The following is a 26,977-nucleotide window of genomic DNA, read 5'->3' on the forward strand; positions in this document are numbered from 1 at the left end:
CTCCGATTCGCCTCCGCTTCTGCACCGTCGGCCACCGCGAGTGTCCGGAAACCACCGCATTCTCCACCGCCGGGGAGCGGTGTCAAATGAAATCGCCGTAACACGGCGGTGCCGAAGTGTACGGGCCCATGGACTCGCAAGTTTACGAGTATGGAAATGACCTGGTGCGCATATTCAAAATCTCGTTGTTTATCGTAGTGGAAAACGTGACGACACTGTGAATCTCTTCGACTGTAGCTCACGATAACCCCTCGCATACAACAAAACCAGCATAACATCAAACAATATATAATACTCTATAGCAAGTGTGAATATGTTTGTGCATAAAAAATACAACTATTTGTGTGTGTATATATGTATGTATATGATATAGAAATATATATTTGTATATACAACCTGTTGGTGTATCTTCGTTGAACCGTGTATCTACATGGATTATGGGTTCCTGTAAATTTACTTCATCACATAAATAATTTCCGTTTTTTCAAATATGTTGTGTTAGCTTTCAATGATTCTCTGGTATCAAAGAATACGTGCTAGGTTATTGTGAAGTGCAGGGTTTCCGTTTCGTGTTTGGAGTGCTGGAAATTGAGGCCAGAAGTTTCTCAGAGCGACTTGGAAGGTTCGATTTCTGTTTCTTTGATTTTTCCTCTTTGGTTGTCAAGTAATTTTCAGATGAAAATAAAGGGGCAGAAGACAGGAAATTTGAGAATCAGACTTGACCTTAGCAGATTCTTTCTTACTGGGTTTAATTTATTATCTTGTTATGTGTTTGTTTCGATTTATATTTATGGAAATTTTGTTTTGAAGAATGAAACAGGTGTATGAATTATAAGATAGCCACCTTCTTCTGTTTTTCCTTTTCTTTTCCTCTTTTTAGTTTCAGCTTCTATGTGATGAATTGAACTTGTTGGAGATTATTTATTGCTTGTTACATGCTTAATTAGCTGATGCTACTTGAGGTAAAGAGCCATGAATTTAATGAAGAGAAAGCAACAAAAACAAAACAGATGAAACAGAAAGTCATGAAAACATGGTATGTTGAGAGAGGAGGTTTGTCAAGAACACTCCCTCGAGGTAATAGACTAAAGAAGTTAAGACCCTTCCATCCGTGCATCCTGGATTTAAGGCGAAGCTCTCTATGGGCTGAGGTATGACCAACAGTAATTCGCATTTTAGACACTTCGTTGATCTTGTTTTTAACTTATTGGTTTGTTGTTTCTGATTTTCATGTGAAAGCAAACCTCTCATTAAAGTCTACAATCTATTTGAGCATATTACTTGGAATGTTTATTCAGTTTCATTTCTTCTACTTTTGCTCAGGATTTTTCACTTGTTCCTTCCTCTGCAGTCCTTCAATCAGTCCCAGTAGCATAGCGATATTTCTATACATATTTCTGCTTAAACATCTAGTCATTCTTATGCATGACAGAGACTAGAGGGAAATTTTAAGGTTGGCCTTGAAAAGTAAAAGAACTAGCCAGACATTGGGTATATATTGAATTTGTAGAAAAATTAGGAAGACACAGTTTCTTGTTTTTCAATTTTTTGTTCATCATCAGGCTGTGGACAATGATGCTTGATTGAATTGCATGTAGTGGTATTCAGAGACCTTTGCTGTGATAATTTATGATTTTAGCGATTGAAGTTATTCCAGATGCCACTGCCACCATCATCTTTATCATGTTTATCATATACTGTTTGTTTATGTCCATAAGCGTGTCTGACATGGACGAACCATGTAAGCTCAAGATTATAGGCATGCATTTTCATTTGCATTTGTTTTGTTAGTGCGCCACTGTCATAGCCACATTAACCTGGAAACTCGAACCAGTTTTTGGTTTATTATTTACATTTCCACTGCAAGGAGTAGGAAGGGAAGTGAGTACAAGAATAACCTTTGGGAGTTGTCAGAAGTAATACAAAATTGAGCAATGGGTAATATACTACTAGTTTCCTTTTTGAAATGTGCTGTTTGGACAAATGTAGCTTTCATGGATGGATGCCTCTACACTGTCACAGCCTTCGGGGGGGAGAAACACATGTGCATTATGGACACGAGTTGTTTGTCCTTAATTTATGTGTTTAGTAGAGGAAGACCGAAGAGAACTTGGTGGTAAATTCTTAAGCATTGCACGGGAAATAATGGTCTTACCAAAAATATGATTATGGATAGAGATGATTAGTGAGCTAGAGTCCATGTAGCTACACCTAGTGGGATTAAGCCTTGATGTGCTGTTTTTTTTTTTTTCATTTGCAAGGTAAATAGTTTGTACCCACTTCCCTGTTTCTTAACACTGTTTTCTTTATTTATTTTGTGTTCTTCTTTGGTAAATCCAGTCAGAAGAAATCTTTTATTTGGTTTGGAAGGACCTAAGACAAAAGGCCTTCCCCTTGGGGCACATGTGCTGGGTGGGGGATCCAGTGCACAATGCAGCCTTACCCCATGGGTGCATGGACTGTTTTCTGTGGCTTGAATCCATGAGTCAGGTCACAACAGAGAATCTTTATCGCTGCTTCAAGGTCATACTTAAAAGGACCTAAGATGTGTTAACAGACTTAGAAATTGGTCCTTTTCAGTTTCATTAAGTGGGGTTAGTAATTGGTTATCCTGTTGTTATGAATTACTTTAAGTTTTAATTCCTAGTAAATCTTGTCTTCATCAAAAGTTATAATCAGATCACTGCAAGATCTGCTCCATGTTATCATGACGTTTTAATCTTTTGGCACTGGATTGGTTTTGTTGGCATGTAATTTGTACATGTTGCACCTTCTTCTGCTTGTTTCCATATAAAATGTTTGACTTCATTATGATTTGTTTCCAGCACAAAGTTTATTTTGTTGTTGACCCCCATGACGAGGAATGTTTGCTTTCCTCTGATTGAAGTAATCTGAGATCCATATCAAAATATATTGGAAGTTTGATTCTGCAGAACTGTGAGGAGTGTAAAATGTTCTGAGTCCTCTGTTTTACCCCTAGCTTGCTGATTTGAAGTTTATTTCTCTATCTTGCATCTCAGTTTCTCACCTTCTTAATCTTTATATTAGCCTATCAAGTTAAGAATATATGTGTTTTTGATTTTCCATTTGGATCACTTATAATTTTCATACATCTGATTATAGTATTAAATGAGTCCTTATTGAGTTGCATCCTTTTCCAGTTCCAAGAGCATGAATTCTCCAACCACTCAGTTTGTCACATCGGAAAGGATGAGTATGTATGACCCAATCCACCAGATTTGCACATGGGAAGACTTCAAAGGTAATGTCTGCCCAAATGCACCTGGATCTATGGTTGTGGAGGTGGACATGAAATTAGACAACCAGGTGCATATTGGACTTCTGTGTACCCGGGGTTTTCAATTTGTGCCTTATACTTGTGCCTGTATGCTGAACTTTCATTATGGGTTGATGCTTCTAGTCAGAAAGCTCGTCACATGAACCACTTGGACCTTCAAACAAGTTGGACCAAGGAGCAACTAAACTTACTAATAAGGTAAAAGCATTTCACCTAAATTGCTTATCCTGCTTCCCATTTACTAATATCTATTTTAGTATTTCGTCTTTTGTTCTATTTTTCAATGTCCATTTTAAAGCTAATGATTTTCCAGTCTAGGATTACTGTCTGTAGATTGGTAAGTGCCTTCTAACCATGATAGCTTAGGAATTTTAGTCTAATGCTCTCTGTCTTTTTCTCCTACTTATTCTCCATATTAATTCTTCAATATCTCTACATCAGGTCTATCTTTTTTTCCCCTGATGACTCAATTTTCTGCTCTTTGCAACTGTGAGAGTGATTGGGAGAGAAAACTTGAGAGATTAGCCTCCCAATTCTATTATTTATAGGATAATTGCAATCAATGATGGAGCTAATCATGGAGATAATTACTGATATGGGGATAATTACAGACTAGCTAATTACCCTAATTATCATCTAATCGTCAGTTGACTATATACACATTCTATACATGGAAGAGAATAAATCTCATAGCAACAAAAGGACTTGTGACCACTATCATTTCTTTATTCATGCATGTACATATGTTGCCGAGCTGACCCGCACTTTCCCGTCTTCTTTCTCAGCTAGGTCCTCGAACTTCTAATAAAAAAGAAAACCAGGACAGTGCCTTCTGCTTCTTGAAATGGAAAGTTGAAATAAAAATCAAAGAAAATGACACTTGTCCCCTACTTGATGGCAAAGATTTTGTTGAGAATGTTTTTTGAATTCTTAATAGATAATGAACTCAAGTGGCTTTATAGTGGAACTCAGCTCAACCACAGCTGTGCCTAGAAATGCTAGCACAGAGCCAGTCACAGTTGCATGGTCTGTATTTCAACCTTTTTAATTGTGACAAAAAAAAAGGTAAAAAGAAGAGAAAGAACTTAGAGTTGGCACCTACATATGTGGTTGTTTGCTGCTAAGTCATCCTTTCAATCCTCCACATTGTAAATTGGGTAGTCAAAAACATTGATCCCCTAATTTGATTATTATTCTTGACTTGACTTATTGTTCTAAAAAGTCAAATATCCAAATGAAAGACAAAAAATTGAAAGTAAAATCTTAAAGCATGATGGTTGTTTGTTGATTTTCTATTTCATTGCTTATCAGAAACACAAAACATTGAAAGTTTGTTGCTTTAGAATATTAAATGACCACATTACTCTTAACCTTCTCCTTATAAATTATCTGAGTCTTGAAGAGCCATATTAATTGAGACATCTTTATATTTCTCTTTGTTATTTATGTAATTTCATTAATGTTAACTCAATAAAACTGTGCTTAGCTTCATGGACATAATCTTGTTTCATTTTGTAATCGTAATCTTAGTTTTATCTTTGAGAGGCTTTTTGCATCTATACTTGTTAAGACAATTGTTGCAAGAACTAGACTGGACCAAGTGGTCAAACTGGTTCAATTGAACCATCAGGGCATTGGTTTACAAAACTAGTTTCTTGCGATCAAACTTTTTGTTTGACTTCTTCAAAATATTAAAAATTAGAGTTTATTGAGGCTTGAACCCCAGATCCCTTACCTTGTATGGTACCGTCCAGTGCCTTTTGTGAAATAAAGATTACAAAATTGTTATATTTAGCAATGATATTATCATTTTGAAGAAAACACCCTCAATTTACAATCTTGTTGAAGCACTAGCTAAACCAATGAACTGATAACTTGACAAATGTGATGTCCTGTTTGGATTTGACAACCATCATTAAGAATAAACAAATCTGGTTGCCTTGAGTTTATATTCATTTAACCCTGAACAAACCCTAAGCAAACCTGGACTGCAGCTTCTAGGAGAACCGAGTTGGAAGAAACAGCCAAACTCCTTCAATTGTATTCATGCGAGACTGCCTATTTATTCAGGTTTACTCTATGTTGCTAACCCTATTGTACAAGAGATAGAATCCTAACTAAACTTAAATATGTTACAGATATACAACTACTTAAAGATAGGCTAACTAGAGTACATTATCTTTATTATTTGTTGCATATTATCTCTTATAATATCAGCTCCTATAATTTCTCCTATTATCTAGGAGCTCTTCCTTAATCTCTTGGGACTTCAATCTTCCTTATCCTTATCTTCAGCTAGCTCCGTGTGGCCGTGTCTCTTCCATAAGCTATCTTTATCATAAGATAGCTTGTTATCTCATCATCTCGGATTTCCAACATACCCAATCGAAAGTAGAGGAAGATCTGATTTTTATATCCAATTCAAAACACAAATAACTCATGATTTTTGACCAATCCCTCCTCTATAAATACTGTCCCATTATCTGTGCATTATAAAGAATTATCAAAGTGATTAGAGGATTGGGTGTGCTGGGGTTTTGGGCTTGAAAGTTTCTCTTCTGTAAACCCATTATCCACATGCTGATTTCTGCATGTCTTTTATTTGGATCCTTTGTGGGTTACCAAATTTATTCTGTTCTGATCTTTTCGTAACACCTATTGTTATGGAAGTGTGAGGATGTACTGATATTTGTTCACTAATTGTGAAGTTTTCCCTTTTTCTTTTCACAAACTTCTAGTACCCTATTTCCAACTTCCATATTTAAGTTTCTTTCTTTCTGGAATTTTTGCTAGAAGTAAATAGGCAGACCTAAATTTACTTATTAATTTACAGGTACTCAGACGTCTTGCACAAAATCGGGAGGCTGCTCGCAAAAGCCGTCTGCGGAAAAAGGTAGGTAGGAAGTGTACTTTAAACCAGATTCCTGTGCATGGTCATGTCAGCATTGTTGCAATTCTCGTTGGTTTTACATCATTGAGACCTTAGGACATGAACCCCAGCTGAATACTGTATTATAGGCTTATGTTCAGCAGTTGGAAACGAGTCGCTTGAAATTATTTCAATTGGAAGAAGAGCTTGAACGAGCTAGACATCAGGTAAGAAAAATATTTGTTTAAAATGCATTTATCGACTGATTAAGAAGATTCTTTCTTTGTATTCTATTATTTGAAGAACCTTGTAAAGAAACATAGAAATGATTCATTGCAGGGTCTGCATATTGGTGGTGGATTAAATGCTAATCATCTGGGATGCTCTGGAAGTGTGAACTCAGGTTTGTAGGTTGATGTGGCTCCTCCTCCATCTTTGGCTTGAAGCTTTACATTGGCTCTTCCATCTTTAGTTTGAAGCTTTACATTCAAATGTTGCAGGGACCTAAAATGTTGCACGTCTTATGTATGATCTATCATTTGTTTAGTAGATGACAGTGAAAGCATTAGGTTTCCCATCCCCCTCTCTTCCTGATAAGTAGAAGCAGTCAATGGATTTGCTATTTCTTGTATTCTAGTGATATGGTATTTTAAAGATATCAAATTATATCAGTTAGATGTTTCATAATTGCAACTTGTGGTATCATATGTGTTTTGCTGAGACATTCTATAAAGTTGATATTCATTTTGTAATGAAAGGTATATATCTTTCAGATACTCTCTTTATTGTATGAGCTGGATAATTTTCTACTGCAACATATTTGTGCTTAGATGCCCACACTTTGTCCCTTTAATGAGCTAACTTGATAACTTTTAATGACAACTACATCACGGATTAGACACAAACAATTTACTAGGAAGCTTGGCCATCACCTGCGCACCAATTAAAGCGCCATTGGACCCATGAAAGTATCCTTTTTTGACTAATACACATGGCCTTGGTTTAATCAAGTTGAAGAGGAGCCATAAATGAAACTGAATTAAGCAAGAGATCAATTACCTAGAATTCAATCCAGTACATGGTATACAAGAAGAGTAGTTTTAGTCTTTCTTATCTATGAAATATCATATAGTTACTGGCATTCCAAGATTCCTTTCCCCATCTAGAGGTGTTATTGCATGGTAGGAGTAAGAGTGTTAAGATCCTTAATTTTGAAGAATCTTGTCTTTCGTCTTTCACTCATTGAAAATCAACCCAGAAATTAACTGAACTTGCATTATATAAGAAAGATTACAGAGTTCACTTAAGAACATAGACATCAAAAGACTGAATCCTCATATTTCTCCTGTGACATGAATCTATTTGAATCCTCTTATTTTACACAATGTTCTTCCACATCAACTCCTTGGTGTTCTTCACATACCCCTGAAGTCCGCCAAACAGTTTGGCCAATGACTTGAATAATCTTTGTTCTAAGGACTTTTGATGAGACAGTCTTAGGATTTCATAGCCTTTATTATGTGAAAACAAAAGAAGTTCTAGCTCTCAAGGATCTTGAAAATCTAATTGCCCTTATGTAGTTGGACCAAATCTTGAAATAAGATCTTTCCAAAATTATTTGAAATTTCCAACAGGTGCTAGAATGCCCTTTCCTGTGATGTAGTTTGCAGAGGTGTTAGAATTGCCTATCCAACACCTTTTTAGTAGTGCCATCTATCTTGGGCAACTCACTATCTTAATGCTAGGCTCTGGAACACCCTTCTCATCCTCTTTTCAATGTTGAATGCTAACATGCCTATGTGCTCGGAACTAATTTTAGATCTTATTCAAGCACAACTCAGCCAATTACTTAGTTGATTGCACCCATAATAACTCATCTGAATCATTAAATTACAAGAATTTAACCCATTTTTGAGAAGGATGAACTTAGGACATTCTTTTGGCGAACCAAATAATTCTCAGCAAACAAGAATGTTAGCTATTTGAAGGAGCCTTAAATTTGCTGGAGATTTCAGAGTTAGTCTGAAATCAAATTTATGCATGGGAGTTGGGACTAGTCCAAACTAGTCCTGTCTGGTGGTGTTTAAAAGATTTTTCTATTATTAAACTTTCCAATCAATTTAACTTTGAAGAGTGATTGTATGTTCTAATTCTGAGAATACTTTAAGTCTTAACTATTATTATGTGAAAAAGCAGTCATAAAATTCCTATTTTTTTAATGTTTCCATTAAATAATCACACTCATAGCTTTGCCCCTTAACATTAGTCATATCTATTTATAGCTTCTTTTTTTTTTTTTTTCAGTTTTAATCCTTTTGAAACCTTGCAAATCTGTTTGCCTCCACAACAAAAACATTAGTGACCTAAATGTACATGGCAAAGACGTAAAATATGTTCTTATAATGGTTATGTTTTGCTTATTTGATTCTTGGCAAATGATTTCACTTGGTTTTAGATATGAACCATTGATAGATGAAATGATCAGAAATGTGCACTGCTGTGCTGAGGCCCCTTGCTTTGAGCATCAAAATAGATATCTTGACTGTCTTCACCTGACCAAGAACGTACATCCATAAAGCTGATGGGCATGCATAATGTCGACTGAAACTTATCCTTTGCCTTTTGGATTAACATAGATATTTTGTGTGTTCTATGTGGCACTGAATTTCTTTTCCATCCGTGTGTGTTACTTTGGTCTACCAGTCTTTCAAGTGGTTGTATCCTGCAATTGTCTCCTTTAAAATATCTTTGCAGGCATTGGTGCTTTTGATATGGAGTATGGACACTGGGTGGAAGAACAAAATAGACAAACTTGTGAATTAAAGAATGCTTTGAGTTCTGATATTGCTGAGATAGAGCTTCGCTTCCTGGTTGATGGTTGCATGAAACACTATTCTGATCTCTTCCGCATCAAAGCAAATGCTGCAAAGGCTGACGTCTTTTACATTATGTCTGGCATGTGGAAGACATCTACTGAACGCTTTTTCTTCTGGATTGGAGGCTTTCGTCCTTCAGAGGTTCTAAAGGTGATGCATGGTTTAGTTAAATAGAAAAATCAACAATTTTCTACTGTATACAGAAACAAAGAAGTTGAACTTGGTGGAATTTCTTTATCTTTTCCTTCTTTTTTTTTTGAAAAAGATTTATGCCATTTTATTGATGCTAGAGACTTGGTCTATTATCTATGCCTGAAAGTTGCTTAAATAGAACATAACAACTGAAAACTGAGTTTCTCTTATGATAGAACTCCCTCAATTTTGATTGTATTCTACAGTATGACAGTAGGACTTTTCTCTATTACAGCAAATTACAGTAGCAAAACTGAAACAATTACACCCCAAGGAAAAAAATATGCTAATCGGCCAATTTGAGGGGGCCTCTTCTCTCCTTGACAATCTCCAAATTTTCCACACAGTCTCTCTCCTCCTCCCTCCCCTTTTATACCTATTCCTCATTCCGTTTCAGCCACGTGAATGAATATTTCCCTCTAACCAACTTCTGACTCTTTTGCATCTAAATCAATTTCTTTGGTTGCCCCTATTGTTCCCCTCCTTTTACGACTTTGATAGGTGTGACTAATGGGAGTCCTAACAATACTCCCGCCCACAAGTTTCATCTTGTCCTCAAGGTGAAATTCAGGAAACTGATGCAAAATCTGATGATAGGGTTCCCAGGAGGTGGCTTCTAGGGGTGGCAACCCCTTCCATTGTATAAGAACCTCAAGGCTCCATAGATTCTTTCCATTTCCCACTTAGCTGTTAACTGGTCGGGAAATTCGGTCGTTTCCCGCACCGCTCCTTCCACTTTGCGAAGCTGGGAGACATGGAATACGGGGTGGATTGCACAAGAACGTGGTAGAGACAGCTTGTAAGCCACCTTTCCGATCCTTTTCTCCACTGCAAAAGGCCCGTAGAACTTAGGTGACAGCTTCTTGTTTACCTGAGTAGCCAATGTCTTCTGCCTGTAAGGGTGAATTTTAACATAAATCAGATTACCCACCTTGAATTTCACATCCCTCCTCCTTTTATCTGTCCTTTCCTTCATCCTTTCTTGCACTCGCAACAGTTGGGACGACAACTCTTCCAAAACAGAATCCCGCTCCAACAACTGTTGTTCAATTATCAAAACAGTAGTGGTGCCCTTCTCAAACCTCAATAGTGGGGGAGGTTCACACCCATAGACTATCTGGAATAGAGTCAATCTAGAAGAAACATGGAAGGAAGTGTTATACCAATATTCTGCCCATGGAAGCCAGCTGTACCATGGCTCAGGCTTGGAGGAGAAGCAACGAAGGTACGTCTCCAAGGTGCGATTTAAGACCTTCGTTTGGCCATCGGACTAAGGATGGTAGGATGTGCTTCTATTCAATTGAGTGCCTTGCAGCCTGAATAATTCTTCCCAAAATTGGCTAACAAAAATTCTATCTCTATCGGAAACAATAGAATTTGGAACCCCATGTAACCATACAATCTCCTTCACAAAAATCCCCACAGCACTAGCCACTGTAAAAAGGTGTTTTAAGGCAATAAAATGTTCATATTTACTTAGTCGATCCACTACCACCAAGATAGTATCCATCCCTGCTGACTTGGGTAACCTTTCGACAAAATCCATGGACACGTCTTCCCAAACCCAACTAGGAATTGGAAGTGGCTGCAGCAACCCACCGGGTGATAGAGCCTCATATTTATTCTGCTAGCACACATAGCATTGCTGGACATATTGCTAAATGTCCTACTTCATCCCCACCCAATACACATTGGCGGCTATCTTCTTATAAGTCTTGAGAAACTCGAAATGACCCCCAACCGGTCCATCATACTCTTCCTTCAACATTAATGGAATTAAAGTAGACCTTTTAGGAAGATACAACCTGCTTTTGAATAGCAAATGACCATCCACCAACACAAAGTTGGGTTTGCTAGAAGGATTCGTCTGTACTTCTCTAACAATTTGCTGGAGTGTCTCATCTCCTTCCACCTCTTTTTTAGTTGGTCTAGCTACAATATTCGGGGAATGGAGAGGGCCATTAACGTGGTGGGGGAATGGAGGTGTGAGAGAGCATTAGCTGCTCGGTTCTCTAATCCAAGACGATATTGAATCTCAAAATCGTATCCCATCAACTTCATGATCCATTTTTGACACTCTGGACTGACCACCCATTGCTCCATAACAAATTTAAGGCTTTGTTGATCAGTCCTAATAACAAACTTATGCCTGAGTAGATAATGCCGCCACTTCCTCACTGTAAATACTATCGCCATCAATTCTCTCTCATACACCGACCTATTTCAACCAGTGGGATTTAGGGAGTGGCTAAAAAAGGCAATTGGCTGTTGTTCCTGCATCAAGATTGCCCCTAATCCATGCCCAGAACATCGGTCTCAACAATGAATTCCCTCGAAAAATCCAGCAAAGCCAACACGGGCAAATCGATCATTGCCTTTTTAAGGGATTGAAAAGCTTGCTTTGCTAATTCATCCCAAAAGAAATTACCCTTCTGGAGGCAGTCTGTTAATGGCCATGCCAACTGTCCGTAATCCTTTACAAATCTCCGATAATACCCCATAAGGCCCAAGAACCCTTGAAGTTCACGCAAGGATTTAGGGTTGGGCCACTCCATAATTGCCTTAACTTTAGAGCTATTCGCAACCACCCCTTCTTGAGAAATGACATGCCCCAAATATTCAATCTCTCGCTGCCCAAACTGACACTTCTTCGCATTAGTATACAGTCGGTGAATTGCTAGGAGCCCCAACACACACCTTAAATGTTCCCTGTGTTCGACCATGTCCTTACTGTAAACCAAAATGTCATTAAAAAACACCAAAACGAAGTGCCTCAAATGCTCCTTAAAGACCTCATTCATCAAAGATTGGAACGTGGCGGGGGCATTTGTTAACCTAAACGACATAACCAAAAATTCATAATGTCCCTCATGTGTGTGAAAAGCAGTCTTAGGAATGTCATTAGGTGCTATTCGTATCTAATGATACCTCGATTTCAAGTCTAACTTGGAGAAAACAACAACCCCATTCAATTCATCCAATAATTCTTTAATAACTGGAATTGGAAATCTATTCGGGAATTGCTACCTTGTTTAAAACTCTGAAGTCAACGCAAAATCTCCAACTTCCATCATTCTTCTTAACTAGCAACATTGGGCTAGAAAAAGGACTCACACTCGGCCTGATAAGCCCTGCTGCCAACATCTCTCGAACTAGCCTCTCAATCTTATTTTTTTGAAGGTGGGGGCATCGATAGGGACGTACATTCACCGGAGGCACTCCCGGTTGCAACGTAATCATGTGGTCCTGCCTCCTGTGTGGGGGAAGCCCACACAACTCCTCAAACACATGCTCAAACTTTGCTAGCAGCTCCTGCAAGTTGCCTGGGACTGCCCCTCTCGCTTTCTTTTCCTTGGCAGTTAAACTCCCCAACTCCAATTGCACCCCTTCTCCATTCTCTCTAAACGCCTTCATCATCGACTTCAACGTTACCAAGGTTTTACTGAGGTTGGGATCCCCGTGCAATGTTATGGTAGCTCCCCTCGTTCTAAACTTCATAACTAATTAGCCCCAATCCACTTGTGTCTCCTTGAGTGTGGCCAACCACTTCATTCCGAGGATTACGTCTGACCTTCCCAGCTCCAATGGTAGGAAATCCTCCACTACTTCCACATTTTGCAGAGTTAAGGTTACCCCCTTACACACTCCGGCCCCCTGAATAGCCATGCTCGACCACATGATCATGCCATAACCTTTTGTTTGTGTCCGGACCAGTCGCAATTTTTGCACCAATTCAGATGCTATAAAGTTATGGAAAGCCCCTTGTCAATTAAGACCGCCACCTCCTGGCCCTCTATTTCCCCCTTGATCTTCATGGTCTGTGGAGGGGTTAATCCCACTACTGAGTTTATGGACAGCTCCACTACTTCCCCCGTTTTGATCGTGTCACCTTCCTCCCCTGTATTCTCCCTTGTTTCAGCTCCTTCTATATCTTCCTCTTCCTCTTGCCTTTCTTCCTCGTAAATTACCATCACCTGCAACTCTTTGTTCTTGCATTTGTGCCCAATCGTATATTTCTCATCACAACGAAAACGCAACCCCTTAGCTCGTTTGGCTTGTAGTTCACTCTCACTTAGTTGTTTAAACAAGGGGTTGCTCCACTTACCGACATTCGGAGGCCGGTGAGAGGGCCCGGGTCTGGTGGTTGCTGATCTGGGTGACACCACCGGGGGAGGTGAGACCACTACTCGCTGGAGGTTGGCGACCGGGGTTGTAGGGGCCTGTGCTTTGTTTGGGCTGGGACCGAAATGGCTCCCTCGAACCACCAAATTCCTCTCCTCAATTCGTTGGGCAAGGTCCATCATCTGCTCCAGCCCAATCAGTCTCAACACCCTCATCTCCGCCCGTGTGTTGGGTCTCAACCCATTTATAAAGTGTCCCTCCAGCAACGCCTCTGGCATGTCCTCGAGCGGTGAAGCCAGCATCTCGAAGTAGAGGTGATAGTCCTTAACGTACCCTTACTGCCAGAGCACAAGGAATCGCTCCTCCACCGTGCCTTCTTACGTGGGCCGAAACCTATTCCTCATCATCGCTTTAAGCTCCTCCCAACTCCTTACATGTTGCCTTCACTACTCCCACTGGAACCAAGCAAGAGAAGCTCCTTCAAAGCAGAGAGCAACGGAGTCTTAACTTCTCCACATCTGACAACTAATTCACAGAGAAGTACCGCTCGGCCCGAAACACCTAACCGTCTAAGTCGTCTCCTTCAAACACGGGCATCTCCAGGCATCGACTCCTTCCTTCCGACCCCCCCATAGCTCTTGTACCCACTGTTGTCTTCCCTGTTCCGATTCCCTAGTTTAGGCGTGGCCTCCCTAGTGAGGGATGAACATGTCGATAGGTTCTCGCCAGACGATTTCCCCTTCCTTTCTCTTGGTCCTCCCATCTCTCCATCGACAGGATAAATTGTTCCATCATCGTTGCTGTGAGAAAACAATTATGAGAGAAAAACCTAAGAGATTAGTCTCTTAGTGTGTTATTTATAATAGGCACAATGAGCCTAATAACCTACGGGCTTAGCCTATGGACTTAGCCTAATTACACATAGTTATAACAAATAAATAAATAAATAAAAACACTAACAACAATATGCAATATATCTAATTATACTAATAATTCTAATACTCCCCCTCAAGCTGGAGCATAGATATTATATGCACCAAGCTTCTTATAGGTATATTCTATTCGAGGACTGTTTAGAGACTTGGTGAAGATATCGACAAGTTAATCACTGGAGTTAACAAACTCTGTAACAATAACACATTCAACCAGCTTTTCTCTAATAAAGTGACATTCGATTTCAATATGCTTAGTCTGCTCATGGAATACTGGATTGGAAGCAATGTGCAAGACAGCCTGATTATCACAAACAAGCTTCATAGGAGACACTTTAGAAAATTTGAGTTCCTCCAGGAGTTGCTTAAGCCAGATGAGCTCACAAGTTGCATTAGCCATAGCCTGATACTTTGCCTCTGTACTGGATCTAGTTACTACATTCTGTTTTTTACTTTTTTCAAGAAATCAGATTTCCTCCCACAAGAGCACAATATCCAGAGGTCAACTGACAATCAGAAGGAGAGCCGGGCCAATCTGCATTTGCATAACAACAAATATCTATGTGTCCCTTACCCTCATAGAGTAGCCCTTTACCCGGTGCTTGTTTGATATATCTCAAAATCCGGATAACAGCATCCCAGTGAGAATCACATGGAGAATTGAGAAACTGACTCACCACACTCACAACAAAAACAATGTTAGGACGAGTGACTGTGAGATAGTTCAGTTTGCCTACCAATCTTCTATACCTTCCAGGATCTGAGTAAGACTCCCCCTATCCTGGCAAGAGTTTGACATTTGGGTCTATTGGGGTGTCAATCGGTTTGCAATTCACCATACCAGTTTCTTCTCAGATGTCAAGTGCATACTTCCTTTGAGAGATTGAGATCCCATCTCTTGATTGAGCAACTTCAATACCTAAAAAATACCGGAGTTTGCCTAGGTCTTTAGTCTAAAAGTGTTGATGGAGATGTTCCTTTAGATTATGTATACCAACCTGATCGTTCCCTATGATAACAATGTCATCTACATAAACAATGAGGTAGATACATAAAGAAGAAGAATATCGATAGAAAACTGAATGATCGGCTTCACTTTGAGTGAGACCAAAGGCTTGAACCACAGTGCTGAACCTGCTGAACCATACTCGTGGAGATTGTTTCAGGCCATAGAGAGACTTCTTGAGTTTGCAGACTAAATTGGACTCCCCCTGAGCAACAAAACCAGGTGGTTGCTTCATATAAACCTCCTCTTGCAAATCATTGCGAAGAAAGGCATTCTTAATGTCCAATTGATAGAGCGGCCAATGACGCGTGTCAGCCATAGAGAGAAATAGGCGAACAAAGGCCATTTTAGCAATTGGAGAGAAGGTATCACTGTAATCCAGTCCATAGATCTGTGTAAAGCCTTTGACAACCAAATGGGCTTTAAGACGTTCCACCTGTCCGTCGAGGCCCACTTTAGGGGTGAACACCCATCGACAACCAACAAGAGTCTTTCCTGGTGGCAAAGGCACCAAATCCTAAGTGCCAGTAGAATGCAAAGCACCCATCTCATCTAACATAGCCTGACGCCAACTAGGATGGGACATGGCTTCACCTGTGGTTTTAGGAATAGAAACAGAAGAAAGGCTTGAAACAAAAGCACTATAAGCAGGTGACAAACGGTCATAACACAAAAAATTATAAAGAGGATGTGGATTGCAAGTAGACCGTGTACCTTTGCAGAGTGCAATATGAAAGCTGTTGGGCTGAGGATCCATGGCAGGAGTGACCACTGACAGAGAGAGTGAGTCAGGAGAGTCGCAGTCAAAAGGAATACCAGTGCCAGGAGTAGGATGAGGACGACGGTGATAAGTAAGGAGTGGAGGAGTTGGGGAGTGTGGGCCGAAAGATGGAAGTGAAGGGTCCATCGAGGAAGAGATAGACGAATATGATAAGGGCAACGGAAGAGAAGGAATAGGCAATACTTGGTCAAGACGCTGTGAATCAAGCTGAACAGCCGAGAAGAAGGACTGTTATTCAAAGAATGTGACATCAACAGACATAAGATAGCGGTTCAACTTAGGAGAGTAACACTTATAGCCTTTCTGCAACCGGGAGTAACCGAGGAAAATATACTTGAGGGATTTGGTAGCAAGTTTATCCTGTCCCAGTGAAAAGGAATGCACAAAACAGATACATCCAAATACACGAAAGGGAACAGAATAAAGGGACTGGGAGGGGAACAAAAGAGAGTGAGAAATGTTGTCCTTTAACACTGAAGATGGCATGCGATTGATCAGATAACATGCAGTAAGAACATCTCCCTAGAATTTGGTGGGAAGATTGGCATGTAAAAGTAGTGTTTGTGCAGTTTTAATGAGATGGCGATTTTTATGCTCGGCAACATCATTTTGTTGAGGTGTATAAGGACAAGAGGATTGATGCAGAATGCCACGAGTAGTCATAAAAGTAGTAAATTGAGAAGAAAATTGAATTTAAAGATAAAGACGAAGTGGGTGTGGTTTGGCCTATCCCTTTAACTGCAGTTTTGGTGCCATAAGCCAGGGTAACTGTAGGCAAGGTATCAGAATAAGTAAGTGAAGAGAAAAGAAGTTCATTACTACACATATGATCAGTGGTGCTAGAATCTATAATCCAAGGACTAAGAGATGGGCTTTTAGCAACGCAAGCAACATGATTACCAGGATGAGACTGTTGGGTGGCCTGAAACTTCAAAAAAACATCATACTCAGCTGCAAACACAAGTATCAACTGTGAACCCGGTGTAGATTGGGCAGAACTAGGATCACTCTGGAATGCATGAGCTGCACTGGGAGATGATGTAGGCGGAGCAGCGGGCCGACCATGTTTCTTCCAACACATGTCCTCAAGATGCCCCAATTTCTTACAAAAGGTACACTGTGGACGTGTCCGATTATTATTACGGCCTCTATTTCCTCTTGAGTGAGAAGCCTGAGACACAAGAGCTGAAGATTTGGCTGGAGGAACAACATGAGAAGAAGAGGACATACCATGTGCACCGGTCATGTTCAACAACCTTTTAAAAGAGTCTTTCATGGTAGGATTAGTGGAGTTGGTTAGGATTTGATGCCTGATGGCGTCAAATTCTGGGTTTAGACCGGAAAGAGCAATAACCATAAAAAATTTCTCTTTTTGAGCAACCTGTTCGGTCTTGGTCATAGTAATGGGAAGAAGAGCATCAAATTCTTGCATGAGAGCCCAAACCTGTCCCAAATAAGATTCCATGGACGACTCTTGCTTCAAATTCTTGATATTAGAGACCACAGTGTATAAATACTGGATGTCATTTGTATAACATTCTTCAGCTTCCTTCCACACGTCAACACAAGTTTCAAATGGCCGAAAGAGCTGCATGATGGATGGATCAATGGACTGTCATAGGAGACTGCATAATTGGGCATCAACTTGTTCCCATCTAGCCCGATTGGCTTCTGGCACACTTTCAGCCTTTGTGGGTAAGATGATCGACTTGGCCTTGCCTTTTAAACCACATTTTGATAGAGGCTGCCCATGAGAGATAATTGACAGACCCTATCAACTTGACAGTGGTGATATTGGTTGTTCCGAAATTGGAGACAGTAAAGGACTGAGAGGCAGCAGGGGCAACAGGTGCAGTTGCGGGATTAGCATCAATAGAAATTGCGTCACTGAGGTTAGACATAGCAAGGATTTGACACCGGAAATAGGCCTAGGGAAGGGAGGCAAGTTGATCTGGAGAAGCCGGGAGAAAATGGCCGGTGGACGCGCCTTCACGCACCGGATCATGGGAGCTCTGGTAGTTGCAATTTTCTAGCGGCAACTCAGCTTGAAGGCGGCGAACCCTAGGGTGGGGTTGGTTCTAGCAAACGACGGCCGGACAATGATGTTCTGGCGTGAACAGTGACGGTGAAGGAAAACTAGGGTTTTTTTTTTTTTTTTTTTTTTTAGCGTGAACAGTGACGGTGAAGAAAGAAAACTAGGGTTTTTAGGCCGTTGGAAAAAGATACACAGCGGTGGCTAGGGTTTTTCTCACCGGTGGCTCTAATACCATGTGAGAAAACAATTATGAAAGAAAAACCTAAGAGATTAGTCTCTTAGTGTGTTATTTATAATAGGCACAATGGGCCTAATAACCTACGGGCTTAGCTTATGGACTTAGCCTAATTACACATAGTTATAACAAATAAATAAATAAATAAAAACACTAACAACAATATGCAATATATCTAATTATACTAACAATTCTATTAGTTGCCATGTTTTTCTCTATGTTCTGCACCCTTTGGAACTCCTTTTTCATCTATTCCAATCCTATTTGCAAACCCTCCATCTTCCCTTCAATCTTCTGTTGATAACTCTCCGTTCTTCCCTCCAATTCCCCCACTCTCTCAAAGATGGTCACCCCCATGGATCGTTGCTCTGATACCAAAATGATAGAACTCCCTCCATTTTGATTGTATTCCACAGTATGACAATAGGAATTTTCTCTATTACAACGAATTACAATACCAAAACTAAAACAATTACACCCCAAGGAAAAAATATGCTAATCGACTAATTCGAGAGGGTCTTTTCTCTCCCCGACAATCTCCAGATTTTCCACACTCTCTCTCTCTCCTGCTCCCTCCCTTTTTATACCTATTCCTCATTCTATTTTAGCCATGTGAATGAATATTCCCCTCTAACCAACTTCTGACTCTTTTGCCCCTGAATCAATTTCCTTGGTTGCCCCTATTGTTCCCCTCCTTTTACACCTTTGATAGGTGTGACTAATGAGAGTCCTAACATCTTACCTCACTAACTAAGAATTGATGTGCATACATCCAAATATACACGTGTATATATACATTCTATTAACAATATGGCAATACTCAAATCTAAACTAAACCGGTATGCCTATGGTGACTTCCAACTGATTTTGATTGTTAAATAGATCATTTATTGAAAATGAGATAAATGGGAACAATGACAAATAAAAGATTCATTCACTTAATAAATTGTATATTGAGTTTCTTTTCTTGATAGAAAGGCAGTGATTTATTTATAAGAAGAAAAGCTACAAGAAAACATAGCAAACAGATTCCCGAGACAGAACATTCACCCAGGAACAGAACATCCCCAAAAGATGGAAAAAAAAATACAATCCTACCAGATGATTGATTGGGGAATCAACAGAAGAAGAAAAATGGATAATCTAACAGAACCTGTCTTCAGGGGCCAGAAGAAATGAATAACTGTGAGCCAGCATAAGGAAAAGTTGAGTCAAATCCCTTATTCCATTCCACCATCCTCATGATTGTCAGGTGGAAGAAATCCAACCCAGAACTATCAGCTCCTTCAAACACGACATGATTTCTTTCCAATCAAATTGTCCATAGCTCTATAGAAAATCATAACCAGAACTTCATTAAAAAGTAGGCTGCCCAGACATTTGTTATTTTTTCTGCTTCTTTAATATCCTCTTCAGGTTCAACTTCATTGAATTTTAGTGTTCAGTCTCAAGCAATTTTAGATAGACCTTTCTCATAACATATTGTGGACATATGCTGCTTCTACCTAAATTTATTCGAGTCACTGAATTTGTCAGTATAATCTAGAATAAGAGTAGCCTGAATTTAGTTGTGTCTGATTGTAGTGGTGATGAATAATCTTAATTTATATAATTGGTTTGCCTGGATTCCCATCTTGATAATTGACAGTTCTACGACCAATGATCTTGTACATGCTCTTTCCAATCTGTCTACTTATTCCATTTTTATTACAGTTTAATTTACTACTTCAATTACTGTAGCACTGATCAATATGTAATCCGCTTTTATCCATTTTATGCACCTCTTACTTTGTTTCCTTTCTGGTCTTTTTGCTAATTTACTTTGATTCCTTTTTGTCTTTGGATTTATTTCCGTTTCTTTCTCCCAGGTTATTTGTAGTTGATATTCTTCTTTGTATATTTTTCAGAGAGTTCCTCAGTGCAAGTCCTGGTCAATATATAACTTGTGTTTCTAATCCCTTACATTCTAAGCAACATGTCAACTTTTACTTTACTATGTTTCCTTTCCATTTTTTCCGCAGATACAGTCTCCATGTTTATAATTAATATTCTTCTTCATATACCTTCAGGTAGTTCTGTTTCATGAACCTACATCTCTTTAATGTTTTCCCTGTTATACTCTCTCATCTCAAACGTAATGTGTACCTTGGGAACTCTTTGAAACCATCATCCTGTTATAGTAGCTTATTCACGATTGTTTGCTTTGGTCTCTACAGATAGGTGCATTAGTTATTACACAAGAAATTTGTTCACAACATGACTAATACTTTCTTAGAAGTGTACGTGCTTCTTCAGTTTTCATGCCTATTATAATTTTCTCTTTACATTTCCATTTTTTTTTCTTCTGTGATTTTTTTAAGAGGGGGAGGGAGGGGGGCTATCCAAGCTGACTACTAGGACCTGTATACATAGTGGCATTTTCTGTTTTGCATTCCTGCTGTAACTTGTAAGTTATATATTGAAAAGCTGACCATATCAATATGGGGTTCATGATGTGTACGTTTGATAGAATTTTCTTTGGGAGAAAGGTCGGAGATGGATATGGTAGTGTATCTCCACCTTGAAGACTGTTGGTAATGAGACTCTAGGTCTACCACTCAAGATTCAAGGATCCACATGTTTGACTGATGAGACACTAACAGACTTCTAGAGATCTGAGGCAGAGAGATCATCCATCTTATTGCAGTACTCATTTTGTTGATGGAGGCTCTATCGTGATGATCAAGACTGCACAGGAATTATATGCTGCACTGTTATATTGGTGGGGAAGCACAGGTGGTTCTTATTTGGTGCTTTCTTGTCTTCCAAGGATGATACCGTTATCTTGTTTGGGTCTAAGCTGGATATGTTAAGACATCTTTGGTGTGTGTTAGTGTTTTTTGTGACACCCAAAGAACTCCCTAGTGTGGGAGAGTAACTAGAAGTAGCTGAGTATGGAGGAAGTTGGGGACAAGCTTTCAAATAAGGCTAATCTCTGAATTTGAGCTGGGACATGGGAGAGAAAAGGGAGGGTTGGGGGTTCATGAGTGCCTACTGAATGCCTATAAATAACAGCTGAGGGATGGGTTGAAGCATCGCTAATCGAAGCAAAGTCAGAAGAGATTTGAGAGAGAGATCTGTGAAGAGAGAAGGAAGCCGCAGCAAGTCAGAAGAATAAAATCAAAAAGAAGAAGGAGAACCAGAAGAAGAAGAAGAGCTTACCGGAGCTTTGCTGGTGACAAATAAGAGGTAACAGACATCCTCTCAAGTTCAGTTTTCTTTGAAGCCCTTCTACAAATCCCCTTTGGCTGCCCACCTTTCCTTCTCAAGTGATGGCCATTGCTTTCTTTGGCACGTTCAGACTAGAACAATGCCCCTGACCTTCTCTGATTGCCATCGGCAAGCATTCAGCCTGTCAAACCAGATTTTTTTTTTTTAAATTAACACTATTATTGTTTTTATTTTTCATTTAGTATCAAAATATAGTTTTTACCAAACAAGCATTGGATGCTATCTGAAGCTGGGTCAAGCCAGACCTGCTGGTCGAAGCAATGAGTCTAGGCCAAGGAGCAACCTGGTGGTTGAACCAATGGGTTTCAGCTAACAATTAACAATTTTTTTGTGCTAAGTGTTGTGAAGGATAGTATAGCGGTCAATCTCAGACCTGCTAGTTCAACCAGTGGGTCTAGGCCAAGGATAGGCCCCCTAGTTCAACCAATAAGTCTCTCCTTAATCAAGAGCCTCTGGTTCGACCAGCAAGTTTTTCTTGGCCCAAGTTCTAGTAGTATCCAATGCTTGTTTGGTAAAAAATTATATTTTGATGCTAAATCAATAATTAAAAAATATATAATGTTAATTTTAAAAAAAATACCAACACAAGGGTTTGGTCATGGTTGAAAGAGAGGGAGGCCCAAAGTGTGACATCCCAGAAATTATAGAAGTTCAGAAATAAATTGGAATAATGTTTAATAATGGAATATGAGGGTTTGGAGATCAAGAATAAGTTTTGAAGGTACAATGATAAAAGTGACCCTAAGGGAAAGATGGTCATTTTACACCCTTAGAAATCATATGTGACCAAAATGTCCAGAGGAACCATAGAACACTTTAATAATGCCCGAAAATCAAGTTGGATATAATTTGAAGCTTAGAAATGCCCGAAATAAGAAGAGTCTAAAAGTGTGATAAAAAGCCTAAGGGTAGAGCCGCGAGATTAGGAAGTTCACTTTGAGGCTGAATTTAAATGGAAAATTAAAAAAAAAAAAAATCCAAAAGTTGATGGTTGATAGACCTGAAGTAGGTGTATGCCAAATGGTGTGAATTTTGGAGGTCTTTCGATCGGTTTAAGAATAGGCAAGAGTTGAGAAAAATCAGGAGCTGGCTGCTAGATGCAGCAATCATTTTAGCCTATCTCCATTCTCCAAGACCCTAGGGGTTAGGTTGGCGTTCCAAACCAAATCCATACTCCTTTCTTCTCTAAACTCTCCACAATACATCTTTAGACTTCTATCATGTCATGACCCAAGGACATAGTAGTAATTAGATAATAGATGAAATTCTTTTAGTTGCATTGTAGTTGTAGCGGTTCGTATCTAAAAGACAACTGCCTTCAGCTGTATTGATTTGAATATTTAGCAGCCCTATTGGCACCAAACCTTAGGTATCGGATCAATATATAAGGCTGATCCAATCTAATTCAAGGCAGACAAGACTATTATTGAATGAAATCTGATTTCAAACTCTCTCAATTTCCCTTTCTTTCTCTTGGTTCTCCCTAATCTCTCACTGTTTCTGTTCTTCCCTAATTTTCCTCCCATTGCTTCTGATCTATCTTCCCCATTTCCTTCCAATTATCTCTTAAACCCTAGGTTGAGCCATAGGTACATGACATATCACTACGATTTACCTTGTGTCTCTAGGCATGATTTCTTCATAGGCCACGACACCTTGCTTAGCTTTTCGGTTCTGTAGTGGTGGGCATTGAGGATCAGTTGAGGCTCTGTTGGCTAGTGTATGTAAAACCAACTCTCTTTTTTTTCCTTGGTGGTGCTTTTGAAGATTCTATCACTGTTAAAGGGATTTTGAATTTGGTCTGAAACAGACCAATTTTTATGCTTCAAAATGTGGGTTTCCAAGTTAAGCTTCATACCAAGAAACCCTGTTTCCTCCACTGCCATGCTGACCATCATAGAGAAGCCTGCAAGGGAGTGGAAGAGAGGAGCTTCTTGGGGTCAGTCTAGTGCATGTGCAAGGGGAAGTGGAAGAGAGCAAAGACCTGTTGGAGATGTGGAGTCAGATTCGATTTATGACACCTACACAGAGCCAGTACGAGGGTCCCACTGCCCGACCAGCAAGGTCAAGGGGGCAACACCCCTTGCTGGGGCTTGGGGGCTGAGCCCCCAAGACCTAAACAGGCTCAAATTAAGAGTTTTATTTTTGTTCTAGTCTTCGTATATAAATACGTGGATATAATTCTTGTAATCATAACATTCTCAAATAGTGAAAAAACACCTAGTGCAGCCGTGGACGTAGGCATTCTTTGATGAACCGTGTAAATTTGATCTATTGTGTGTGATTTTGTTCCAAGTTTTCTTTATCGCTTGATTTGTTCCCTAACAAGGCCTCCAAGAACAAAAGTCCATGAATTGCTGTTTGGGGTTTTTGCTCGTAAATAGACACCCAAGATTCTTAAAATGTGACAACATGGTTTGGCTTGTTACAACCTTCCCCTTTATGCACTTGCGTTCTGGAAGGAAGCCCTTTATCAATCACGGAAATGGAACAAATGACCACAATGAATCATAGACCTTAGGCCACAGTGTCACCAAGCCCACATGATTCTAATGTGATTTATGACATCATTGAAACTCACCAAAAAGGATTATTCCAGAGCTAACAATTAGCTTCTTTTTCCTTTTATACTCAAGATTTGCAACATACAACTTCTAATTACACAATACCAAAATAGGTCAGGTTCATAATACATCAACACAGATTTTTTAGCTGCCACATGAACCAGTTATAGTATGCCATTTATTCTCCTCCATTTAGGTTCGCATGCCAGAAGTGAATATTTTCCTTTCAAAAGTTTGTTATCTTACAGAATTTGTTGATATCTTAAGAATACCACCGACTAAGCATGATCAGTTCTTGATTCTCCTTTTCTTGAATTCTGGGGCACAAATTGTTCTTTTGAGTATAGAACTGTGCCCTCTGATAAATCTATCACTACAGGTTATTCTGCGCCAGCTGGACCTGGCAGGCCAACAATTTGGGGATATGTATAACCTAAGACAATCTTGTCAGCAAGCAGAAGATGCTCTTTCACAAGGAATGGATAAACTCCAGCACATAATTGCGGAGACTCTGGCAGCTGGTCAACTTGGTGAAGGAAGTTACCACCCACAGGTGAATATGGCAATGGAGAAGTTGGAAGCACTGGTGAGCTTTGTGAATCAGGTATTAGCATTATGTTTCCTCACTAAATCTGTTATAAGTATATTTCTCTCTCATATTAGTTTATGCTTTGTCTGAATCATTGTCCTTGTCCTTTTTTATTTTCCTCATCAAGTGTACCATATATGCATGTCTCTGTGTTGTGAGAGAGTATATCTGAGTCCTCACTTGATATCAGTAGAACTATTAATTGACAATGCAGTTTGATCCTGAAATATTGTGTTAGAAAGTTTAATATGCATTGTTCTTTCTGTTCCTCATAGTATAAGCTTTTAAGATTAGTAGTAACTTAACATCGTATCAGAGTTCTGGATTGAAGTTTTGTTATTTGTGTTTACTTCCCATTGTTGATGTTCGTCATGTTCTCTCTCTCTCCCCCCCCCCCCTCTCTGATGGTGCACTTTTAAATTTAGTCCATTCACATTCAACCTGGTTGCATGTAAGGGAGAGAGTCAGATAACTTCATATACATTGTTGGCCTCATTCCCGATAGCTTAAGCTTTTAGGACAAGTGGTGACTTAACGCTGCACAATCTAAAGCATCACTAATAATAGGTAGAAATGTACTCCATCAGAAGGCAGCTGTAACTGCAACTGGTAGATATGACTTATGAGATGGATTTTGAAGCACAAAACTGGGAGAATTTTACCAGGGTAGCATCAACATCAGCTGCCTTACAGGTGACAATTGCTACTGAAACGTTGTTAATCGCATACTTGTTCTTGCGAGTCTGGAATTCCATATTTGAATGTTCAAAATGGCATGAAATTTTAGAACTTAAAGGATTGTGCTTAACCTTGACAACTAGAGAAGTGGCAGAGTCTTATGTGGAATGCTAATTACTTGAAGCAGGTCATTGAAACATATTCTTGTTCATACAGTTAAACCTTGTTATGTGGGTCCATCATCAAATTCCAAACAAAGCAACTAGTTTATATGCCATTTGATATTAGAGAGTGAGTTTTGCATTACTACACCTTTATGTAGGTTTCACAATTATGGTTGTGAGGTTCCATAATCGGTTACAAGTTGGAGAATATCTAGATAGAAAAATTAAACGTTGGGAATATTATATATACCCCTATGCACACGTATTATGTCTTCAACGTTATAGATTATGCCATATATACACACATATATGTTCATAAAATCAGCATACAGATTTACTTTATCATTTAAGAGCATCAATGAGATTGGAACCTCCACCTTCTGAACATTTACTGGCACATTGAAGTGTCTTGATGTTCTTCCTTCTCAAAACAGGCTGACCATATTCGCCAGGAGACCCTGCAACAGATGTCTCGCATCCTAGCCACCCGCGAAGCAGCACAAGGCCTGCTTGCCTTGGGCGAGTACTGTCAGCGCCTTCGAGCCTTGAGTTCCATTTGGGCTACCCGCCCACGAGAACCTGCCTAGTCATAACACAAGCTGGATGCAAATTTTAGGGATATACAATCACCAGCAGAAACCTTGCTTCAGCTGCCAAGTCCACCTCTTGCTAGCCTGCGATGCAAATATGTGACAAAACCCCAGCTGCTGTCATTTTTTGAGCAGCCTCCCACAAATGAGAAGTTGTAGATATGATATGAATGATGAATGACTGTTTTATCAAGAGGAAGACTGTGATGACTGCATTAATCTTCAGGGTTTGTACATGATGCTGTCTTGTTGAAGGCAGATTTCTTGGTTGGAACTTATCATCGATGGTGTAAATTATCAAAAACCGTCTTTAGAAAGCAGAGGGGCATGCTTTGATCCTTAACAATTAATGTGGGTGATGAGTTTTTAGTCTATGTAATTGCTTTTCACCTAAAGGTTCTATATCATATGGTTTACAGATGGATTTAAGCAAGAGGATGAATAACTTTATCAACAAGGTCTTGGTAAAATATAAATATGTATATGAATATTATTGATTTGTGGGTTCTCTAGTGATGGTTCATAACTTTAGGTGGATGTTACCAACATATGTAATTGTCATTGTGGAGTTGGGAACTTCATTTAGCACATGGCATTCTGGAATTATTGCTGGAGTTGCAAGTTTTACATATGCTCATATTATGGTTTATTATTATTGCTATAATGGCATTATTGTAAGTTTTCATATGTTCATTTCATTTTGCACATAACTTTGTTATGTGGACACATAATTTTTATTTTTTGCATGATATTTACATAATTTTAATAGAAAAATT

The 26,977-nt window shown here is 39.3% G+C and overlaps 1 protein-coding gene across 3 annotated transcripts; it reads left to right on the plus strand.

Annotated features, from left to right (window-relative positions):
* Positions 1–26,791, plus strand: LOC127800793 (transcription factor TGA1). Of its 3 annotated transcripts, none has more exons than XM_052335605.1 (10): positions 1–164; positions 558–622; positions 3,162–3,327; positions 3,422–3,496; positions 6,132–6,191; positions 6,317–6,394; positions 6,507–6,570; positions 8,922–9,193; positions 24,560–24,784; positions 26,046–26,791. In XM_052335605.1, the coding sequence occupies exons 1-10, from the start codon at positions 129–131 to the stop codon at positions 26,196–26,198; spliced, it is 1,194 nt and encodes a 397-aa protein (XP_052191565.1). In that variant the 5' UTR covers positions 1–128; the 3' UTR covers positions 26,199–26,791. The 3 variants fall into 3 exon arrangements, with proteins under 3 accessions (XP_052191565.1, XP_052191568.1, XP_052191566.1); XM_052335608.1 differs by having other exon boundaries at positions 93–164; positions 3,162–3,262; XM_052335606.1 differs by lacking the exon at positions 1–164 and having other exon boundaries at positions 226–622; positions 3,162–3,262.
* Positions 26,792–26,977: the final 186 nt, after the last annotated feature.

Source organism: Diospyros lotus, chromosome 4, assembly GCF_014633365.1.
Source record: "Diospyros lotus cultivar Yz01 chromosome 4, ASM1463336v1, whole genome shotgun sequence".
NCBI classification, from domain to species: domain Eukaryota; kingdom Viridiplantae; phylum Streptophyta; class Magnoliopsida; order Ericales; family Ebenaceae; genus Diospyros; species Diospyros lotus.